Source organism: Aquila chrysaetos, chromosome 7, assembly GCF_900496995.4.
Source record: "Aquila chrysaetos chrysaetos chromosome 7, bAquChr1.4, whole genome shotgun sequence".
NCBI classification, from domain to species: Eukaryota; Metazoa; Chordata; class Aves; order Accipitriformes; family Accipitridae; genus Aquila; species Aquila chrysaetos.
Window position 1 is genome coordinate 37,305,777 of NC_044010.1, and position 21,960 is coordinate 37,327,736.

Genomic DNA, 21,960 nt, shown 5'->3' on the forward strand with positions numbered 1-21,960 from the left:
CACATCTCAGGCTCTTCCCTGCATGATTCTCTGCTGACAGTGTCCAAGCATAAACTGGTCTTGCTACTGCCTCCTGTCTTCCATTCTTGCCAGGAGGGCTTGTGATTACAATTTGGGTGTAATTTTCTTCCCTCTCTCTGTGACCAATTTCTGTTTTCCTTCCCCCAGCTTTCCCCTGAAAGTTACCAATGAGGGCCAGCTTCCACAATACCTTGTGAAGTGTGGCTTGACACTTAACATTCTGTTCTCTGTTGGGATCTTCTGCCCCACTTCTCCTCTGATGTTGTAATAGTCTCTCTCTCCATTTTATGCAGCTGTTGTTATGCATGCTTTGTGTTTACAGATAATTAATCATGTGTTGCAGAATGCAAAATATAATTAGGAACAAAACAGGGTAATACCTTGTTAATTCACTATCTTGGTGGATAAATGCAATGATAAAATTAATCTTTGCTAATATTCCATCCCAGTATGGCATCTCTGGGAAAAGGCTTCAGTCATGATTATTATGTATTTTTGTATCTATAGCCAACTACTGAGGAAATGTGGACATTCTGCAAAAGTTTAAGAGCTTGGGTAATTTCCATTATACCTCCTTGAACAGATCTGGATTTCAAATTTAAGTAGATCCATTCTTTAAAGATCTAAATACAGCATTTTATGATGAGTGCACTTTAATCCTTTTCCACCCCTGAAATTTAGTGATTATTAACTGGTTTTAACTCATTTACTTAAAACTAATGTAGGCTGTTGTTTTTGTGAACAGAAATTTGATAGTCAGGATCACTGATGGAGCATTTTCAGAACATGAGATTATGACTCTCGGTCGCTATTACAGTGTGAGAGATGAATATGAAATGGACCTCCACTCCCTCCTTTCAGCTGCTCAAGAACAACTAAAGAAAAATAGCTTTGAGAATTTTGAACAACTGTCTGCGGTGCTTATATACAATGACCGTGAAAAGTAAGTTTCCTCTATTTATCCTAAGCTGTTATTTGGGAAGCTCTGCTTGTAAACCTACCTACTTTCTGCTTGTTGCTGAGCAAATGATATATTGCAGCCAAAGAATATTATTTGTAATGTTAAGCCTCTCTCAGCACTTGACAGTAGACAACAAAAGGATAGCCTTTTTGTCTCTTTTTCATTTTGTTTGTGGACTTTTTATTATAGCTGCTATATGGAATATTCTGTGACTTAATCAGATGCCTGTTCACAGGCAAAACACAGTATTTTAAATCAAGGGGGAAAATAGTGATTTAAGGGAAAAAAGAAAGGATTTGTAGCTGATGCTTTTTATGACTTATTTGGCCTTTTTGTTCTCTGATGTCACAGATAAAGAATCACAGAGAATCACTAAAGACCTCAGCATGGGGGAGACAGGCCACCACGTGCACTTCAAGTTTCTCAGCTTTGTAGTAGCAAAATTTCATAAAACCTTGTTTTCTTTACCCTTCACCCTGATATTCCTCACATGTTTTCCAGTTCACAGCAACATTCACTTGAAGTAAATCTGGAAAATACCTAATGTACACCTCTCCCCCTCTCCTTCTGTTTGTGTAGATGTGGAGTGCTGCCCCATGAGATGTGCAGGACTATTTGCAAGTCCTTTAAGTTGCCACTGGCTGATGATAATCTGCAAGCTTTACTGACCATGTAAGTTAAGGGCAGATAGTATGACCTGCATGCATGGGTGCAAATCAATGCTAAATATCTACTGCAGACACAGTTCTTAAGAATTTGTCATTTATATAATATTAATAATTTCATGATGCTGATTTTGTCTCTATACACATGGGGACTTTCCTATTTATAGAATATTTATAATCAACTGAGGTCTGTCTTAGCAACTTGTCTTCATTTTGTGTGGCATGGTAGATCATCTGTTTTTTTCCAGAATTCTATGGATTTAGTCTTATGGGAATCAGATACTGATACTTATATCAGTATATCAGATACAGGTACTTATATCAATGAGATTCACTTTTTTTGCATTAGTTGTTCCTGAGTATATGTAAAGTAAAACCAATAATCTTGTGAAAGCACATTATGTGAGTTTTAAGGAACATACCAAGATGAATACAATGAAATGTCCTCGAATCAAGTAGACAGCATCAGTAGTAAATAAAAGTTGTTCCCATTAATCTCACCTGAAACATATTTTATTGTAATTTTTAAAAAGGTAAAGGAGTGTTGGCATGGTTTTGGTATTTTTCCATAGAAAATTTAACTGTTTCGAGACAAATTGCTTGGCTAGCTGTATTAATGGGAATAGAAGTGAAAAGAACTAGTATTCAGTGCTTGTATTAAAGGCTAGAGTAAGAGTAGTTCAGAGTAACCTGTGGTGTTTTGAACACATATGTCATGTTGAGTTTGGTTTTCATGGCCAGATTTTCTGGTAATAGGTTTAAATGCATGCTCCTTGGTCTCTTCTTTCCCTTGTGGGAAATCCTTAAATGTTTTGTCTGTGTTAAAAGCAGAAGCAGGTCTTGTCTTCTGTCATGTTTAGATGTTTTTAGGTAGATATGCTTCTTGATTTCAGGAGGAATTGCAAACTAAGCATCTGGATTTATCAAATAATGAAAAGACTTGTCTGGCAGAAATGTGGAATCCATTTTAATGAAGCATCTTTGTACTGTAAGCAAGACTTCCTACTTAAATCAGTAGCAACAAGACTGCTTTAAGAAGCCTAAGGGGCTATTTTTCACAAAGCCCCTGTTTCCAGACCAAAAATTTTCAGAATATTTCCCTGCAGTAGCCAGATAGATGACTCTGGCAATTCGTTTGCTGTTCATCACTTCTGACAGTTAGGTTAGAAGCATTAGTCATCATAAGCATGTCTGAATCTTAGCATTAATCTAAAACTCATTTTTTAGAACTCCCGCTAAGCTGCCCAACAGAAAAAGTGTTGGAGGACAATTGACATCCTGTACTAGACAAGGGGTTCTCATAGTTTCCACTTCATAAAGGCTGAAATTGAATAGATGCACAGACAAGGGACTGGAGGTTTTCCTTTATGTACTAACTCAATGCTGATGAAAAACAGACAAGCCTGGCACATCATAGGCTCCAGAGATATGTTTATTGTTTGTGAATTTATACCAGGGAAAGCCGTTGTGAAATGAACCTCTTCTCTCCTGAAGAGTCTCAGTGTAGGCAGTTAAAAAGAAAAAGCCCAGTATACTGTATTAAAAATTAGAGATAAGCTTAGAAGACAAGGAGAAGACTAAGGGCTGGATTTCACCCAGCTTTAGCCAGGTACCCATGACAGCTGAATTGGGATTCACCCGCTGTAGGTTCTTTCTCTAGATGATGGAGAAGGGGATAGTTATCTCCTCAGCCTGTGTAAGAGCTGGATTTCTAAATTACCATCCATTTTCCTTTGATTCTAAAGGGGCTGTGGCCAGCCTGTATTGAGATTTCTGTATGAGAAAGATAAATGGTGTGAAGCTGGGCCTCAGAAATCAGTGTGAGAAGTACTTTATATGATAGCGTGCTATATGTAATGCCAGTTCTAAGTTACATATCAGCTGCTTCGAAAGATGGCAGTTTGTGGTGAGTCACTGCACTGCAAGTAAGAAGGAAGATTGTCACAGTCTTAATAATGTGTGTAGCTGTTGCTGCTTGGTAAGTTAATTGTTTCATGAGGGTGCAGAGTTAGGGAAAGATTTTTTTTTTTGAGGTCTATTTAATAGGAGTTAATTTCCAGTAATCTGGAAATCGACGAGTAGAGTTGGCTGCCTGAGGTTTAGACTTTTCTCTTTCTTTTCTCTTGCTTCCTGTAGTTTTGAGACTGAAGAATCATGAAACAGGCAGGTTTATTGTTAATGAAGAACAGTCTCGCTCTTGGGGAGTATGCAATTCAATGTGGGCAAAGTTTGTCAACAATATTCTTTCCCTGTTTTTTTCAATGAGGAAGCATGTAATTTTGTGTCAACTTATGTTTCTGAAGCAAGCGGTGGTGGTGGCGTTCCTGCTGTGTGTATCTGTGTTTTTGAAGGAAGAAAGTGGTACAATAAAAGTTGTTGGATTGATTCCCACAAAATCAGTATATATAGCTAATGCACTAGCTGGACCCCATTCAGCTATAAAATGATGCTGGACGATGTGATCAGATAATAGTTCAAGACTGAAGCTATATGTTTATTCAGCTTTGCTATCTGAGATTAGGTGGCAAAGACTTTCTGTAGGACTTAATGGTTCTGTTTTTCCATTTTGAAAGGTAATACTCTTAAAGTATTTATTATTTACATTTGTAAATTATACTGCAATGATCTGTCACTCATTAAAAGCATGGGATGGGACTAGAAATTACTGTCTAATTTTGTGGTCGCCTCCAGATGACCCAACACTTTGTTTACTGTACCCAAAGACCATTCAGTTTCCACAGAGTACAGGGAGAATTAGCACAAAGACTGAGGTTTCATAAGACCCTTTCATATTGTCTGTCTAATGTAAATTTATATATTTAATTGTGGGATGGTGAAATAGTAGGATTTAGGTACCCAACAATGTGTCCTTTTTTCCAGTTTACCTGAGCTGGCTTATTAAAAAGTATTTCCTTTCTCCATCAGCATTTTCTCACTTAGTTTTTTAATCACAGGGCAATACAGACTTTTAATCACAATGTATTAAGCAGTGCAGATGGTACACAATTGTTTCTGCCAGAAAACTACAGTAGTCATTGTAAACATTTCTTTAAATTTATGCAGGCATAATGAACAATTATAGTTTGTTTAATAAATAAATGTTGCTAAAGTGCTCAAGTGATGAATTTAGGGGTTTTTTTCTGTTATTTTTATTTACTGCAATGCTAAATGTATGCTAACAAGGACTTAAAAAGATGCAGGCCTTCCCTAGAGGTTATATAAACAGCTGGCAGATAAGGAAAGAAAAAATGGAGCGAAGAAAGAATGGATGACAAGTTTACAAATATTATACATTGATTGTTCTGCATTAGTTTAGTTGTTAAGCGTATGTCCCTGTTTTTTAAAATATGTCAGTTAATTTCTGTTAAAAGCAGCTGTGTAGTTCTTCACCTCTCCACAGTACCAGGGTAGGACTATTGGACTCTGGAGGGGGGCTTGTTGTTTTGAAAAAGTTAATCCCTAGTGTCTCAGGTAGCAGTCCCTGATAACAATGGGCCTCCTACATGGTCATCCCAGTTCTCAAGTCATTAATAGGCCAGACCAGGCCGCTCCTGCCTGCTCAGCTTTGCCCTGGTTTGTGGCTGGGTAATAATTTTTTACCTAGTTGCCTACCTGTAATGTTTTTTTAGGGCTGACCTATTTCTTTCAGGAAGCAAGCCCTCTTTTCCTGCTACAGCAAGTGTCCTGGTAGCAGGAGCAAGATTGGAAATGGTCACAAGATCTTTCTCCTGCACTCTGTCTTCTGCTCATTAGCTTTGATGCCTGAGACTCCCTATGCCATTTGTGATGAAAAGACTCTCTAGCATTAATATTTGGATCTCTTAAAAGAAATTATTTCTGTTATTCAGTGTGCTGAGGAACTGATGGTTCAATTTATACTTGTTCAAGATGTGAATAAATGTATACACAAGATGGTAGCCATTACTTAATTCATACTGATCAGCTGCATATATTTGTCCATGCTTGCTGTTTTAAATCTTTTCATATGAGCAGTTTATGACAATTTAGGTTTATACCTATGTTACACAGAGACTATCAAACAGGCTGAAGAGTCCCAACATTTTCTCTAAGGTTAAAGCAGCATGATACTTCTCCTCTATTATTATCAGATTAACTTCTTAATAAATATTATTCAAAACTAAGGAATTAAAAAACCTCTGTATGTACATGAACTTTTCACATAAATGTTTTGGTTACAGATTTCTTGATGGGAAAGAAAAAATATTTATAAGTAGCCTTTACTCACCAAAGCATCCTCAGGAATGGTCATAATGTGATTTAACCAGATTTTTCATGTATCTGGAGTATTTAATTATGAATATATTTTTAGAAGCAGAAATGTGCGATTATTTCTGTAATGTCAAAGTAAAAAAAAAAACCTCTGCAAACTATGATAGGGATGGGGGAGTGACTTTCATAGTCTAAAATCACATGCATTGGTGAAGTCATAGGGCAAAACTGAAGAGAAGCATGGTTTCAAGAGATCTTTGTTGCATCTTCTTGATAAGACAAATCTAATTTCCTTTCCTGAAGAGCACTGTCGCTTTCAGTCATATTAACTCCAGCCACTGAAATGTATGACATCTCAGTCCTAATAATGCACAAATTGATAACATCTCCTTAGTCCATCTGGATACTCTGTGCCAAATTGCAAGTGTGTGCTTTTAGTAGATTGATACAGTAAGTCACAGCAAGAAAGAGAACTAAAGAGTAGGTTATTTTTTTTCTTTCTGGATTATTCTAGAGTAATATTTTAAGCTGCTTTCTGTAGCTATTGAAATATGGGATTTAGGAATCCTATTTCCTCTGCCCATGTTAAAATCTTTAGTTATAGTTAACTTCATGCCCATGTTGTCATCTCAGTTTGCTAGTGCTGTCACATCAAAGGACTTTTCTCCCTGTTAATGTTTGTTGAAAGCAGAAGCAATGCTTTCCTTGACTTCATTGCCTCAACATAAAGTTTAAGTAGTTCCACGCCTTCACTTGTTCTTTATTTAAAAATCCTGCTTATGCAGCTCTGCATCTTGGCAGTAGACTTAATCTTTTGACTTTTCACAATGAGCAAAAGATAAATACATATATAGTAAAAGAAAAAAATCATCATGATGGTTCTGAAATTCAAAATCTGTGTGCCATAGTTTTTTGCCAAGAGGTATAAGCTTTTTTATGGTCTCGTTACTTCTAATGCAAAACTCCTTTCTTTTCCCAATTGCCACCTGCAAAAAAACCTGAAAGAAACAAGAACCCCCTAGAAGTGGGAATGATAATTTTCTTATATAGTGGATATATTCCCCAAAAGCAAGGCTTTATGAAAATGTTAACTTGCATGTGAGCTATTATAAAGCAGCAAGCTATCATAGGAGGGTTTCTCATTGGCAATGTTTCAGGCTCCTCTTTAATACTAGTAACAGTAGCATTCTTTTCTGACTTTGCTTTCATCTTCAGCATAACTCTCTGTACTTAACATTCCAGTTTATCGCTAGCGTCTCTGTTTATGGCTCTCAGTATATTTTATTATTATCTCTCCTGCTGACTATTAAATGAAAGGTGTGGGGGGAGGAGAAGGAGAAGATGAGTTGCAGTTTATTGCAGTTTATTTTTGTCACTAGATTTATTTCTCCTCTTCTCCGGTATTGTTTTCCAAGTTTGTGCTGTAAATTCTCCCTTAAAGTACCTTCATGCTCAATTTTTACCAGAACATTCTGCAGTGATTGAAGGGTTTTGAGGCCTATGTTTTGTGCAGTGCTATTTCTTTAAGAACAAGATAAAATAATTTTTTAAAAGACTTGTTTCTTGGAGATGATCTTGCTCCTGTGCAGTAGTATTTGTCTCACCAGATTATAGGGCAGAATTGTTTAACCTGATGTTTCCCACCAAAGAACAGGTACTGAGTCTTGCTAGTTGTATATGTCTCTCCATGGACCCCAGTGAAGCACAGACATTTCCAGGGTGTGCTTATATGCCTAAACGAGGTCCCTTTTATATGTAGGTAGTGTTAGGTGAGACAGATGTCATTCACAGAAACTGCTAGTATGGTATTTATAGCAGAGCAGTTAAGCTGTTCATTTCAAGAATGATTTGCATGGTAGCTTCAGCTTGTGGGTATCTTTCAAGCATTTGACTAGTCCCACTGAAATAACAGTGGTTCCCAAGTGCCTTAATCACCTAAGTGTTCTGCTGAATTGAGGACTTTTTTTCTGAAGCTGCTTCATCCAAATCAATGGCAGAAGGATGATGTGACTTACAAATCTGCTCCCATGGGGTTTCTTAGTGCAGGGTAATGATTTTAGAAATTTGAGGGAGGGAGATAGCATGTTCCACACATACCTGTAGACCTTAGCTGGCAGCATATATATCTTCATGCAGTTAGGGGACCCTCATAATTGACACAAATATATATATTTATTCCATAGAAATAAAGAACAATGCCATGAAACAACTACCAAATGACAAGGCTTGTGATTTTTAAATCTGGCTATTATTTGATAGATTAGAGAGCTGTGTGTTTGTCAATTGTAAAATGATCCCAAGATGTATCCAGACATTTTTGAAGGATTGCTTATTTTCAGGAAATGATTGTAGAAGCCATATAAAGCAGGTCAGTTGTGTTATAGCACAGCTCTCTCGTATCATTCTACCTGTTTCTTGTCTACACAAAGGAATCATACACTGATCATCCCAACTCTATGTTTGTCACCAATTGTGAGATCCCAGTGTTGGAAAAGGTTGGGCAAAGCTTCAAAAGTAAAATGAAATTACTTGAAATGTAAGAAACCTTAAAGAAGTTGAATTCTACTATGAGAGATAATAATAAGGTGTAAGAATATGGAATAGAATGTATGTTATAGAAGTTTTGAGAGTTTGGTAGTTTTTTTATGTACTCCTGCTGGTGTTTGGTAACAAAGGAGTAAAAACTTTTTATCCAAAAGGTAATGCATTAGTATGCTGTATATAACATGATACAACTTAGTTAAAAATTTCCTTTAACCTTGAGTCATCTTATGGATATTCTGCTTAGGTTTGAAAATGACCATAAGCAAGTGGAATATAAGAAGTTTGTGGATGGGCTGAACTGGAGAGAGAATCAAATCCATGCTTGCCAGATGATAAAGATTCCTTTCAAGGTAAAACCAGTGTATCTGAGCAAAGGAACAGTACAGTACATTGATATAATTTGTCCAATGTTAACATGAGTGCTTTATCCAATGGAGACCACAACAGTTTTCATATTTGCGTATTTGCGCCTGTTTTCTTCAAGTAATTAATTTTTTCTGGGACATTTAGAACGAAGCAGAGAAGTTAAACCGGGACGAGGAGCCCTGTAACACCCCCATGCCTAATAGGTGTCACATTTTTCTAGAAGAAAAAAAAAAAGAGAAGGGGAAACAGGTGTATTTGTCCATGAACAATGGGCGTGAATACCACTTCACCCACAAATATTGTTGTCTTATGTCAAACGATCTGTTTGCTTGCTGAGGTAGTCAGGAAATAGTTTAAACACCACTGACACTGCAGAAAATAGCTATATATTTTTTATAACTCCATAGAACCTTGTATACAGTACACCACATCACGGGTAGGCGTACAGCAAGAACAGTATTGATGGATCAACTTTGTATATCTCCACCAGCCTGCTACTTAGGGTAAATAAAAATGTGGTATCAACAAACTGCAGAGATTAATCTGATCTTGCCATCTTGTGCTGAATGGAACATTTTAAAATAGATGGTGCATAAGGCAATTTTACTTATTTTTAAAAACTTCATAACAGATAAATCCGAAGCCCTTCTGCCAACACATAGTTTTGCTGTTCTGGCCTAGCCAATGTGTTGCTATACTCGTACAGGATGTGTTTGATTGTACTCAAACCATTTAGAAACACAGCATTCCTTTAAATTCAAGTTCAACGGTTACATAGTTTAAACCAATATTCCTCAAGTACTGTGCTATTAACTTGACTCCTCTCTCTTACTTGGCTTACCAGCTCTTTCTTCTGTAGCATCTCACGAGGGCCCGATGCTTCTGGTTTGCTCTTCTTTCCATAGTGGTTTATTTTTCACTTTGTCATTGAGAACAATTTTTCCATCTTGTACAGATAAAATCAAAGCCCTTCCATGTGTTTTATACAGCAGTCCTGTGGTTCAAAGTGTGCATTAGGTTTTGTTCAGTGGGTATTCTTTGATTTTACAGAAGAATTCCATGCTTAAGTTATAACTCTACTTAAACAGTGACTGCTCGTAGGAGGTTGTGTCAGGATAAGGGGCTTCGTGAGCCTCAGTACCACAGAAACAAAAAGAATTTCAGAGCCTGTGCTCAGAGGATTTTTGCCTTGAAGGTGGTGCTAAGCTCTGTACCAAAAAGCAAGGGTGAAAGAAGCAGAGGCACAGATACACTTGCTGTTGAATGTGTTTGACCATTTTTTTCCCCTCACAGGATGGCTTATCTAGCCATTGAGCATGACTTGATTTCTGGCAGGTGAGGGAATGAGATGGCTTCTATGGGGTGAAGGTGGGGTGCAAGTGGCGGTGGAACCAAGACGCAGCCTTCACAAGTTGAAGGTGTGGAGAAAAAGGTGTTTGTGAAATAAGCAAGAGGTTGAAATGGACATTTGTGGTGTTCTGATCGGCATAAGAGATGAGGTTTTGTTTGGGTATGAAGAAGATGTTATCTTTCCTTGGAGGACAGCCAGTGGATGGGCTTTCCAGGAGTGGCTGATGCCCAAGAGCCCCATTTGAGAATGGTACATGGAGTTATGTGAGGAAGGTTACAGCTGAAATCAAAAAGGAAGAAAGAGCATCAACAGAAATTGTAATCAGTCATCATCATGCTGGCATAATCAGTTCCTCATCGGCTCCAAAGCCTTGCTGTAACTGTCATACTGACATATAGCACTGTTTTTAATGAACTGCGCCCGAATTGGTGCCAGTATAGTTTACAGAGTTTTATCGACATTATTATTTTGTTAGTTAGCTGCAATACCTAGGCTATCTTTGGTACAGTACAAGAATATTTTAATGAAGAGATCAATAAGAAATGGAAAAAATCAGAGAAAGGAAGGGATTTAAATCTCGTTCAACCTTAGAATCCAATTGTCATTCTGTTCATGACTTACCATGAATTAACAGCAATATTTTGGGGCTACAGTACCTGTATTTGACAGATAGATTTCAGCAACAGAGTTGTGCTTGTTTAGCTGACTTTTTTCTTCTTTCTATCTCATTATTTTGTATGATTTTTGGTGTTGAGACATAGATGACTTGCAAGATTTTCAAGTATAAGCATCTTAATAAAGAAAGTATAGCATTATTTAATTTGAAAATATCAGCAAAAGGGCTAATGATCAAATATATTTTTAATAAAATATTCTGCAAGTTTGATAAAAATGTGCGTGTAGTAATCTTTTAAGAGGATGTGCTATATTATGGTCCACTTTTTCACAGATTTGTATGTGGAAATGAAGCAGCTCATTCAATCTTATGTTGACCAGCTTTTAATTATTCTTGTTTTCATTATTATATTCTAAGATATTCTTCGGGTTACTAATTTCAGAATGAAGATGACTGGAGCGGACAACCACCATCCATTCCTGTGAAAGGGATCAAATACTTACCTCTTCTGGATGATCTGTTTGGCAAGGAAGAATAATCTGATCTGTGCAAGGCACTGCTTTTGGATTAGTGTTTCAGCTCCAAAGCTTAACTTAGACAGATACTGAAAACATTCCTTGTAAAACAAAAAGATCAGATATAGGTTTTATTGCATTTAATTTCTTATTTCAACATAGATATACACTTTGTGTGTTTTTCTAACTCCTTCTAAATCAACGGTACTCTTTTATACTTACACAAGCATAATTAAAACTGTGTCCTCTAATCTTTGTGTCTGGTTGTATGGAGAATTTACAAGTATTGGGAAATCTTTGAGTCAAACAGAGCAAAATCTGACTGACCCTGCTTTGTTCTGCAAACAAAGGTTCTTGGATGACCCCTTAAAATATTAGGTCGGATTGTATTAGCACAATAAGGTAATTCCATTCAAATTTCCTCTCTTGCTCTTTAGCTTATATCTGTGTTTTTGCTATATCCCTGTGGTAATGTTTAAGTACTGTTTGTGTCAAAGTTTGTTATTTTATGGAGGAAATACTAGCAAGGCTTTAGCACAGTATAAAGTTGCGCTGGTATCAGAGATAATTATAGCCTTGCAATGTAGAAGTAATTATTTTGCAGGCATGGCACGGAAGCTATCAGTTCTTGCTTTTTGTTTTAAACGTGACTCAGATTAATAGACACCCAAGTTTACTTGGGTGAAACATATATGAAAAGAAGATGTTTCAGTACAATTTTAGTGTGCAACTTTCTTGCAGTAGCACTGTACTTGTCCTTTGAAAGTTAATTGATGCCTTTCTCTTTGCTCAAAATTGCAATGAGTAACTGGAGTTCCTGTTAGCATTTTTGTATCTTTTTAAGCTTATGCCAGCTCAAAGCCATGATTAGATCTGAATTTACTGCATGATTTTGTGAGAGAAGTAATTATGCCAGATTAAAGAATGGAAGAGCTGAGGTGAAGGGGGGGAGCTGACTCATCCATAGCGGTTCCACAGGGGAAGAGGTGTAAGCCAGTGCACCTCTGCCAGTGGCTGGGAAACTCACACATTCGGTAGACTGAGAACCCTGCGCTTTCTGTAATCTGAAATTACAATTTGGGGGGGAAGTGTTTTGATTTAAAAGGATGAGAATTCAATGTATCTAAATCCCCAAACTGAGGGAAAGACAATAGTTCAAAGAATAACTTAATTCAGTAAATCTCTATCTTTTTGGAAACCTGGAGATCTCTTTTAGAATTATGATTCCATTTAGAAATACCTTGCTGCACTTTTGCATGATAGTGTAAATGAAATTTTTAATTGTATGTCTTCTCTCTAGCCCCCCCAGCTCCTGAGAAGAAATTCTTTTCCCTCCATATGGTAAAATACGAAGCTTTTGGCAGCTTTTTTACTTTTTTGTCAGCAAAAAAGGACTTGAGGCAAGGCATAATTATGTGTGTTGCTGCTACTTAGGAAGATGTTTGCAATGAAATGGGTAAGTGATGGTCTGTGTCCAGGGCGTCAAAAAGAAAACTGTGAAAACTCCTTAAAGTGCTCCAAGTTGTAGACAAGACCATGTACTGCTTTTTGATCCAAAAGAGGAAAATGGTTTCTTACATGACAAGAAAAATGTCTGACCATGGGGATGGTGTCTGGAGCCAAAACAATAATAACTTGCGTTTGAAGCCAGTTTGATGAAAGCTGAAATTTTTTAAAACATGCCACCAAGACTGAGCTTGACACTTTAAATGAACCATAGAACCATAGAATTATAGAATGGTTTGTGTTGGAAGGGACCTTAAAGATCATATAGTTCCACCCCCCCTGCCATGGGCAGGGACACCTTCCACTAGACCAGGTTGCTCAAAGCCCCATTCAACCTGGCCTTGAACACTTCCAGGGATGGGACATCCACAACCTCTCTGGGCAACCTGTTCCAGTGCCTCACCACCCTCACAGTAAAGAATTCCTTCCTTTTCATCAACCAACACCCCCAAGTCCTTCTCCTCAGGGCTGCTCTCAATCCACTCACTGCACAGCCTGTGTTTGTGCTTGGGATTGCCCTGACCCATGGGCAGGACCTTGCACTTGGCCTTGTTGAACTTCATGAGGTTTGCACAGGCCCACCTCTCAACCCTGCCAAGGTCCCTCTGGATGGCATCCCTTCCCTCCAACATGTCAATCGCACCACACAGCTTGGTGTCGTCGGCAAACTTGCTGAGGGTGCACTCAATCCCACTGTCCATGTCGCCAACAAAGATGTTAAACAGCACCGGTCCCAATACCGACCCCTGAGGAATGCCATTCGTCACTCGTCTGCACTTGGACATCGAGCTGTTGACCACAACTCTTTGAGTGCAACCATCCAGCCAATTCCTTATCCACCAAGTGGTCCACCTGTCAAATCCATGTCTCTCCAATTTAGAGACGAGGATGTCATGTAGGACAGCATCAAATGCTTTGCACAAGTCTAGGTAGATGATGTCCGTTGCTCTTCCCTTATCCACCAAGGCTGTAACCCCATTGTAAAAGGCCACTAAATTTGTCAGGCAGAATTTGCCCTTAGCGAAGCCATGTTGGCTGTCACCAATTACCTCCTTATTTTCCATGTGCCTTAGCGTAGTTTCCAGGATGATCTGCTCCATGATCTTGCTGGGCACAGAGGTGAGACTGACTGGCCTGTAGTTCCCTGGGTCTTCTTTTTTTCCGTTTTTAGAAATGGGGGTTATGTTTCCCCTTTTCCAATCAGTGTGAACTTCCCCATACTGCCACAATTTCTTAAATATGATGGATAGTGGCTTGCCCACTTCATCCGCCAGTTCCCTCAGGACCCGTGGATGCATCTCGTCAGGTCCCATGGACTTGTGCACCTTCAGGTTCCTTAGATGGTCTCAAACCTGATCTCCTACAGTGGGCAGTTTTTCATTCTCCCAGTCCCTGCCTTTGCCTTCTGTGTCTGGGTGTATCACTGGTGCCCACGTGAAACAACAGCAGTGGATAATAGCCAGTGGATGGTACAAGGCTTGGTAGTCTCTCTGTGACATCCCTGATATGATCCCTTGGAAAGCAGCAGACCTCTCTAGAGAGTGCCTCAGGTCAGCAGATGGGTGCCTCTCTACCTCTCAGAAGGGAGTTGCCTACTACTATCACCCGTTACCTTTTCTTAGTTGTGCTGGTTGTTACATAGGGAGCAGACCAGGCTGCCTCACTCAGCTCCAGCACCTCTCCTGATGTGACGGGTCTTTCCTCTTCAGTCTGCAAAGTGGTGAAGCCGTTCTGCAAGGGCACCTCAGACTTCAAGGGAAGTCTCTTTCTCCTGCTGGTCCTTGCTGTTGCAAGCTTCCATTCTTCTGCATTATTGCCCCCCCCCCTTCTGTTGCCCTTGTAATTTTTTAGTGTTCCCCAGACTTCAGAAGGATATGTTTAGGTTGTGGAAATCTTGTACAGCTGAGGGTTTCCAAGAAAGATTGACTCTGAACATTTAGAACTTCCCAAGTAGCTTTTAGAGATAGGAAATTCTCTTTAGTTTGTTTTCCTTTATGTGTATAGGACAAAGAGGAGCCTCCTTTCAGGAAAAAAAAAAAATTAGTACAAGAAATATTATTTCTTATAATTTCATGTGGCACACTGTATATAGGTCTGGTCAATCATGGTCTGGTCTGGTTATGGTCAAGAAAGGTGACTGCAAACTGGAACCAGTGCAGAGAAGAACTAGAAAGGTGTTCAAGAGAATGGAGATAAGAAAGGGGATTAAAGGAGCTTGACTTATTTAGTGAAATAAAATGAAGTCTCAGAGAGAATATGACTCCTCTCTGTAAATACTTTATGGCCAAGCAAGGAAAATAATCTGTGTCAGTTAAGAACATTGGTAGTCTAAGAACAAATGGGTATAATTTGCCACAAATAAATTTAAACTGGACAATAAAAGGTGGTTTCTCACCTCTAAAACAATGACGGTCTCAGCCTTCCAAGACTAAGGTACTCAGTTAGTTTTAAGGTTGAGATGGGTCATCTGATGACAGTAATTTTAGGATGTTTATTAATACCTTTCTGAATTATTATTCTCACTTCTCTTTGTCCTCTTTTCCCATGCATCTTGCATAACCCTGATGAGCACAAAAGGATCTCCTAGGAATAGGGCAGACAGGGCCTGAAAAATATTTTGCTTGTCACTGTGCTTACAATGTGTCATATGCTGTGGTCTGATGTGTTACAAACACTTTTCACCAGGTTTTCTTTTTTACAAGCAGCAATGCTTCCAGAAGGGAAAGCCCTAGCCAATGAGCAGTCCAATAATACTCTGTATAATGTGACTTACAGCATATGCTGCCCAGAATATTTCAACCTCTCCTCTAATCCTGCCACCAGCTTCTTCTCTCTTTTCACATTGCTGATGAGGGGCCTGAATGAAGACAATACCACAGGATTATGTTTCAAGATGGCAGGAGGCCACAGCTTTAAAGCATGCATCGCATAAAGGGGAAGGCAGCCCTCACAGTTGCCATTAATCTCAGCTCTCGATCTCTGTAGGGGAGCCAAAGATATCTTCTTTCCACAAGTATCTGTGCTGTCCACGGCAGGAGCGAAGAGATTCACATTACAGTACCAGCTCCCCATCTCACTGCTGGGGTCTGTTGCGTGTTCAGTGTTAATTTTTATTTCCTCAAGTTGGCATTTGAGAATAAGAGGCTTCAAGTTCTCTGCAATAGCTGCTGCTGCAAGCAAATGGCAGGCTGCAAACGGCAAAGAGGACTAGTCCGCATGTGCAGGTGGTACGCTGGTTAGCTCATGGCCTCGCATCAGCTTCTGCTCCTGTCCAGTTCAGAGTGCCTGCTCTGGTCACCAGCAGGTGGGCCCCCTCAGACATGGTAGCCACAAGCAGCAATAGACAATCTGTGGACGAAAATCAAGTTCCTCACCAGGTGGTATTTTCCTGTGTCCTGCCCATCATACAGGCAGCTACTGTATTTTTCTAGACAGAGCCATTTGTACCAACGTCAGACCGATGTTCATCTACGTAAATGAAAAGGTATTGAAGTCCTCCTTCTGCATTTGTCCCTCATGCTGATCCTACTTTGTGGTGGGAAAGCTCTTCACAGGAAAAGTTTGGGCTCAGTTGACTTCTGTGTCTGCTCTCTCTGTCTTGTCCTTTTAGCCCAGGAGACTTTTCTGCCTCCCAACTGAACTTCTGAACTTTCTGTGGGAAAACTGCAGGGATCCTAATTCCACAATAAACAAAATATTGGATGTTTTCAGTCACTTGACAGCATTCAGAGAACTGCAGTCCATATATCACTAGTAGTAGTTCACTGGTCTCGGCTTGCTGGACCCTTCTATGTGTTCCCATAGTTTGAGACATGGAACTAATCATTAGAAGAGTTTCCCAGTTTTTAACATATTGTAGTCATATGTAGGTTATTCGGTGACATGGAAGGAAACATTAGTTCTTTAAGCAATAATATCCTGAATAATCAGTGACTTATCTGTTGCATATTTACTTGCAGCATTTCTTCCTCTTTGAGGTGGCTTAGCCAGCAAGCCCCAGTACAATGAGGAAGACAAAATGGCAGCATGTTTGTGAAGAAGTTACAATATCAGGAGGAAAAAATACCACAATCTGAGCTCAGTCAGATTTTAAAAATTATTTTTAGGTTTTAGAGGGCAGTATAGATAACATTTGAGAGGAAACTGTCTTGAAAGAAGACTTTGTTAAGTTACTGTTTGCTCTGAATTAATTTCTTGTTGTTTGTTTAGGGGGTTGACTTAGACCCAGTCAGAAGCAGCACTCATGTTTTAGGCAATGGTCAAACAAGCCAGATAGGGGTGTGGGGGGAAGTCCGTGTCCCTACGAGTTTCCAATGTAAAGTTTAAAACCAGTGAGGGAGCATAACCAAGATGAGGAAGGAAGTTAATATAGATATAATATATTAAGGTTAAAGACTGATTATATAAACCCTTTCTCTGCACAGTTTGTCATTTCTGAATCATCTGGAAGTTTCTTCTGCTATGTATTACACACAAATAAACTAGCTATCCTCATCTGCCCTTCACCCTAGCCATCTGTCCTCTTTGCTCTCCTCTTTCATCAGGCTAGTTTCATATTAAGAACTACAAACAAAGAGAAGTAAAGGAGCTGATTCACAAACTTCTCTGAAATCTGATGCAGATCCCTGGCAAGCAGCATGGTGGGATGATCTGTAACAGCAAAAATTCATTGTATCGCCTAACAGTATTTGAGAGAGCTCCCACTTTCAAAGGCAAATCTGTCAGAAGAATGGCATTGTCTTGAAAGACAGGAGGAAGACCTTTTGCAGAGCTGCTGTGGCGCAGGTGGGACGCAGCCTTCTCTAAATTAGCATGGAGTTTATGGGTGAGACTTATGTCCTTTGCCTTCAGATGGCTGTAGTGCAGATGTCTGCAGTGCAGATGTCGGCACCTGCACTAGCTCTCTGGATCCCTTACTTGCTGATGGAAGGGCGATGGGCACCTCTAGGGAGCAACTAGCCTACAGGAATTATCTACAGGAGGCCTGTTAGCCGTACACTGCCTCCCTCTGCACTGGCTCTGAAGGGATTTAAAACAACTAGCTAGAAGTAGATGTTTGCATTGCTGCCGGGTGAGATGAGTCCCACTCTTAGGGTCCATCAGCATTGGTAGAGAGGCACTGAGGTCAAGCTTGGTGACTGCTTGGTTGCTCCCCAACCTTGCTGCAGGTTGCAGCCTCGCTGCAGTGTGTAAGGTACATGTAGGAAGGGCTGAGCTTCAGCCAGCTGTGAGTAGTCCAGGTTGAGCTGGGCAGACCGGGCAGAGGAGAGCGTGAGTCCACGCTGCGTGCTGAATGTGCACGTGATCCCTCTCATGGGGTATTCTGGAGCTTAGGCTGAGCAGAGACTCGGTGCCATGCTTAGCAGGTGGACCTGACTGTCCTCAATGAGCTTGACTCAGGCTCTGGCCAGTGGGTCCCGGTCAAATTTCATTCCAGCTAGGTAAACAGGAGAAGCTGGGTTGATCTAAATAGAACTACAATTTCTCTTCTTAGAGGTCTCTGAGAATCTAATTTAGCAAGGTATTTAAGTGTATGCATAAGGCTGTCCCTTTTGCACAAAGCCACTCGAGTGTGTGCAGGCGGCTTGCTAAAATCTGTCAAATGAAGCACTGGTGGAAATGCTTTCCTGAAAAAGAGGAATTCCTAATTTGAGGCATTTAGGAATTAGATCATTGTAATAAAAAAAACCCACTATATGAGAAGGTAGCAGTGAAAGGAGGTAATACAGAATTGTCTGGACATGTTTATACAGGCTATATATTGTGTGTTGTTATTGTAGTTCTTCTGCAATATAAGCTAACAATTAGCAATTAAATTCCCATTATGGGATCATGTTGGTAATTGAGATAAACTGTAAGTGTGTAACTGTTTTAAACCTTTCTTTTAACTAACCCAAATACTGTAGTACTTATATAATTTAGAGATAATATCCCCATTAGTAGAGTTTATGACTCAATAAACAGCTCCCACAAGTTCATAAAAGCCAAAACCATAAACACCAGGACTATTAATGCAATAGAAATTCTGTGCCTCCCTCTTTTCTTGGTGGTCTAGATAGAGCAAAGGGAAATGCTATCTCAGAAAAAAAACATTTATTCTGGCTATATAAATATAAATTAATTGTCTTAAAACCCATCTGGAAATTTCCTCTCCTCCCCATGTCCCAGGTGGTCTGGCAACAGTGATGCATTCTGCTTTTGTCTGCAGGCAAGAGCAAGAACTCCCATTTGAAATCATTTACATGAAAGGATTGCATGTAAAAGTGCTGGTGGTATCCTCACGCCGCCTCTCCCTTCTGGAGAAATGGGAACAAAATCTTCTCTAGAGTTGGATTTCAGTGTACTTTCCTATTTTTTTTTATTTTATTTTTTTTTAAAGGAAAAGCCCCATCAAAGTGCCTGGACTTCACAGTTTTTGAACCTCTCTGCTGCTGGCATTTTTTCGCTGTTTTGACAGCTAAATGAATTTTAGCGAAGAGCGTCTGGTTGCCTGGAGGTTAATACAAGCAGAGCTTTTGTAGCTCAAGCCTCTTCCCATTTGGAGCTGAGGGAAGTGATTAATTAAGCCATTTGCAACAAAAAATGAACCCTTTCTTTTGTCTGAAAGAGCTTTATTTTGCAGTGTGGTAGGGCGCTGTTCTGCTTAGCAAATCATTGCACAATGAACCACCTCTATCTGGTCTCTTACTTTGCTGCTGAAGGACATTTCTTCCTGTGTTGTTAAAATCCCGTTGTTTGAGTTCATCGAAATGCAAGAAGTTTTTGTCATCGCTAGCCGGCTGGGTTCAAATGGATGTGAAAAGCTGGAGGTACACAACAGAGCCACTGCTCTTGCCCTCCCTCTCCCAGTAGGTAACTCATCCTGGGACAAAACACACGGTTTTCATTTGTTTTGCTGTTTCATCGTGCTTTCTGGTTTTGCCACTTTTGTGTGAGAGTTTGTTTCCAGAGTAAGCATCTCAAGTGGCTGTTGGGATTCGTGGCTAACACCTCGCTGCTGATGGATTCCTGACCTTTACGCCTACAAGGGAGTTTGGACCTTAGGACCCCAGGAAACCTCATTTACACAAAAGGCAGAAACTCAGACATTTTGTTCTGCGGAAGGGTGGTAAGTAGTGAGCAAATACTGTCTCTCTTAGGCTTCATGCCATTTGCATTTCACTGGCCTTCCCGGTTTATCCTGAAGTTTTAAGTTTCCATAACAATGGTATCAAACTGGGAGGCACTCCCTCGGGAATGTGCCTGCCCACTTGGTCTCGCCCCACATGTAACACTCACTTGGTCAAGTTTCACGGCCTCACAGCAGGTTCAGAGATGTCCCTTTTGATTCCTTGTTGGCAACCACATAATGAAGACAAACCAAGACCCGAAGCAAATCAAATATTCAAATTAGAAAGACTCAGCATCTTAATGAAGCAAAATTCCTTTTAGGAGGCAAACAATCACAAAGGACCTGAACTGTCGCGGCTGAGGTCCCAACAGTTTCACCATTGATTTCTGTGGGAACAGGGTTTGGCTTTACTTTCTGGGAAAGAGCGATTGCTTTGCTGCTTTCTTACCATTGCATACAAATTCCTCAACTCATCTCAGGGTAGTCCACATCCTTCAGCTGCGGCAGCCAGGTCCTAGGGCTGGGTCAGATCCTGGCAAATCCCAGCTCAAAATGCAGTATTGCAGATATGCATGTATGGGGGTCTGTGATGGATGCACTTAACTCCTTAACCAAACTAGCGGTATTTTGGTACAGACTCCAAAGGAGGTAAAGGCCTAAGCTGTTACCAAGCCAAGAACTTCTCCAGTTCCAATCTGTTCTCTGAAAACCCACAAAGGAGCAGAATGACACAGTGAGCATTGATGCATATGACCTTGGAACACTGATCATGCGATTAACACATGAATAGTAGGTGGCTTTTCCAAGGCTCATTTATCAGGGAACAAAGAAAGTTGTGGGTACAAGAGTCTCATGCATACCTTTTCCATTGCATGTAATTTGACTACAAGCCAACTACTTTATTCCACAAATATGACAGCCTAAGTGAGCCTTCTTTGAGCCTGGCTCTATGGCGATGATCTCCTCTTGAGCTGGGATGCTTCTCAAGGTTGCTCCTTGAGGCAGAGAGACCTTTCACCAGGGGCAGATCTTTGGTAAGTGACCGATATCACACATAACCTTGTATTATGGTAACTTTGATTTTGTCTTGGTAACTTGACTCTGCCTCGGTAGTTTTGAATCATTGTTCAAATGATTGTGCAGTGCGGTAACGGAGTGAACCTTGCCATTAAACTTTGTTAAGTCACACTTTTACAACATCATATTTCAATAAAACGACTTTTGCTGATACCTTTGACCGTGGTTCTTTAAGCGATCTAAATCGCCCATTTGCAACAGGGTTGCACCACCTCCTCCATGGCCCCAGTGTTAGCAGCTCTGGCTGCCAGCACCTGGTGGGACGGAGAGTCAGGAGGAGCCATGCTGCGGCTCCTAGCAAGACGAGAGGCTGGATGAAAGCCTCGTGCAGACAGGAAAGATGGATGGTGACTCCAGTGCCAGCTCCAGCCTGTGAGTAGGGAGGTTTTGCAAGTAATGCTAGCAAGACTGCACAGGGATGGGAAAAGGAGTAATTCCTAGGTATGAGATAACATTCCTGATGCCATGTAAGTATGTTGATGAGCAGTACAGGATCTGAGATTCTGCATCACAGAAAAATGTCGGTAATATTGTCTGCCTGATCTATTACATCTCTATCACCCTGTGTCAACAGAGGGGATTGATGGAGTAACAGAGAAATTTTCGTAAGAAACTCTTGTAAGAAGAGAATTAATAACTTTTCATTATCCTAAAGTACACCTTAATCTAAGTATGTGGGTGGCCTGTTACTTGAATTATAGAGAAGAAAACTGGACTTCTCAGGCTTTGGCTCCATTGTATGCAGTTATGAAATGCTCCAAAGCCTCCTGAGAAGTTCCTGGTCATTTAGAGGGAGTGGGATCAGGCCCTTCTCTCAGGTTAGAAACTCGTCATTTGAAGTCTGCGGGTGACTGTGGGACTCGTGGGTTGCCCAAGTCCCTGCAGTGGGGAGCTGTTTTCCCAAAGCAGGCCCAGCAATTGCAGGATTGCCTCCTCCCCAAGGAGAGGTTTCAGCTTTTTGATGGTTCTTTTCCCTCCTGGATTGCTTCGCTCAGTT

General features: G+C 40.1%; 1 protein-coding gene across 3 annotated transcripts in view; it reads left to right on the plus strand.

The window, feature by feature from the left end:
- The window catches only part of EFHC2 (EF-hand domain containing 2), a 72,207-nt gene extending 51,091 nt beyond the window's left edge, over positions 1-21,116 (plus strand). For 2 of the 3 annotated variants that reach the window (XM_030020490.2, XM_030020489.2), the window contains 4 exons: positions 767-964; positions 1,562-1,654; positions 8,666-8,771; positions 11,197-11,520. In XM_030020490.2, the coding sequence (XP_029876350.1) occupies positions 767-964; positions 1,562-1,654; positions 8,666-8,771; positions 11,197-11,292 (493 nt within the window). In that variant the 3' untranslated portion in view covers positions 11,293-11,520. Of the gene's footprint in view, positions 1-766; positions 965-1,561; positions 1,655-8,665; positions 8,772-11,196; positions 11,672-19,154 lie in introns of those variants that run through there. The other variant, XM_030020488.2, reaches the window with a different exon arrangement.
- The last annotated feature ends 844 nt before the right edge of the window (positions 21,117-21,960 follow it).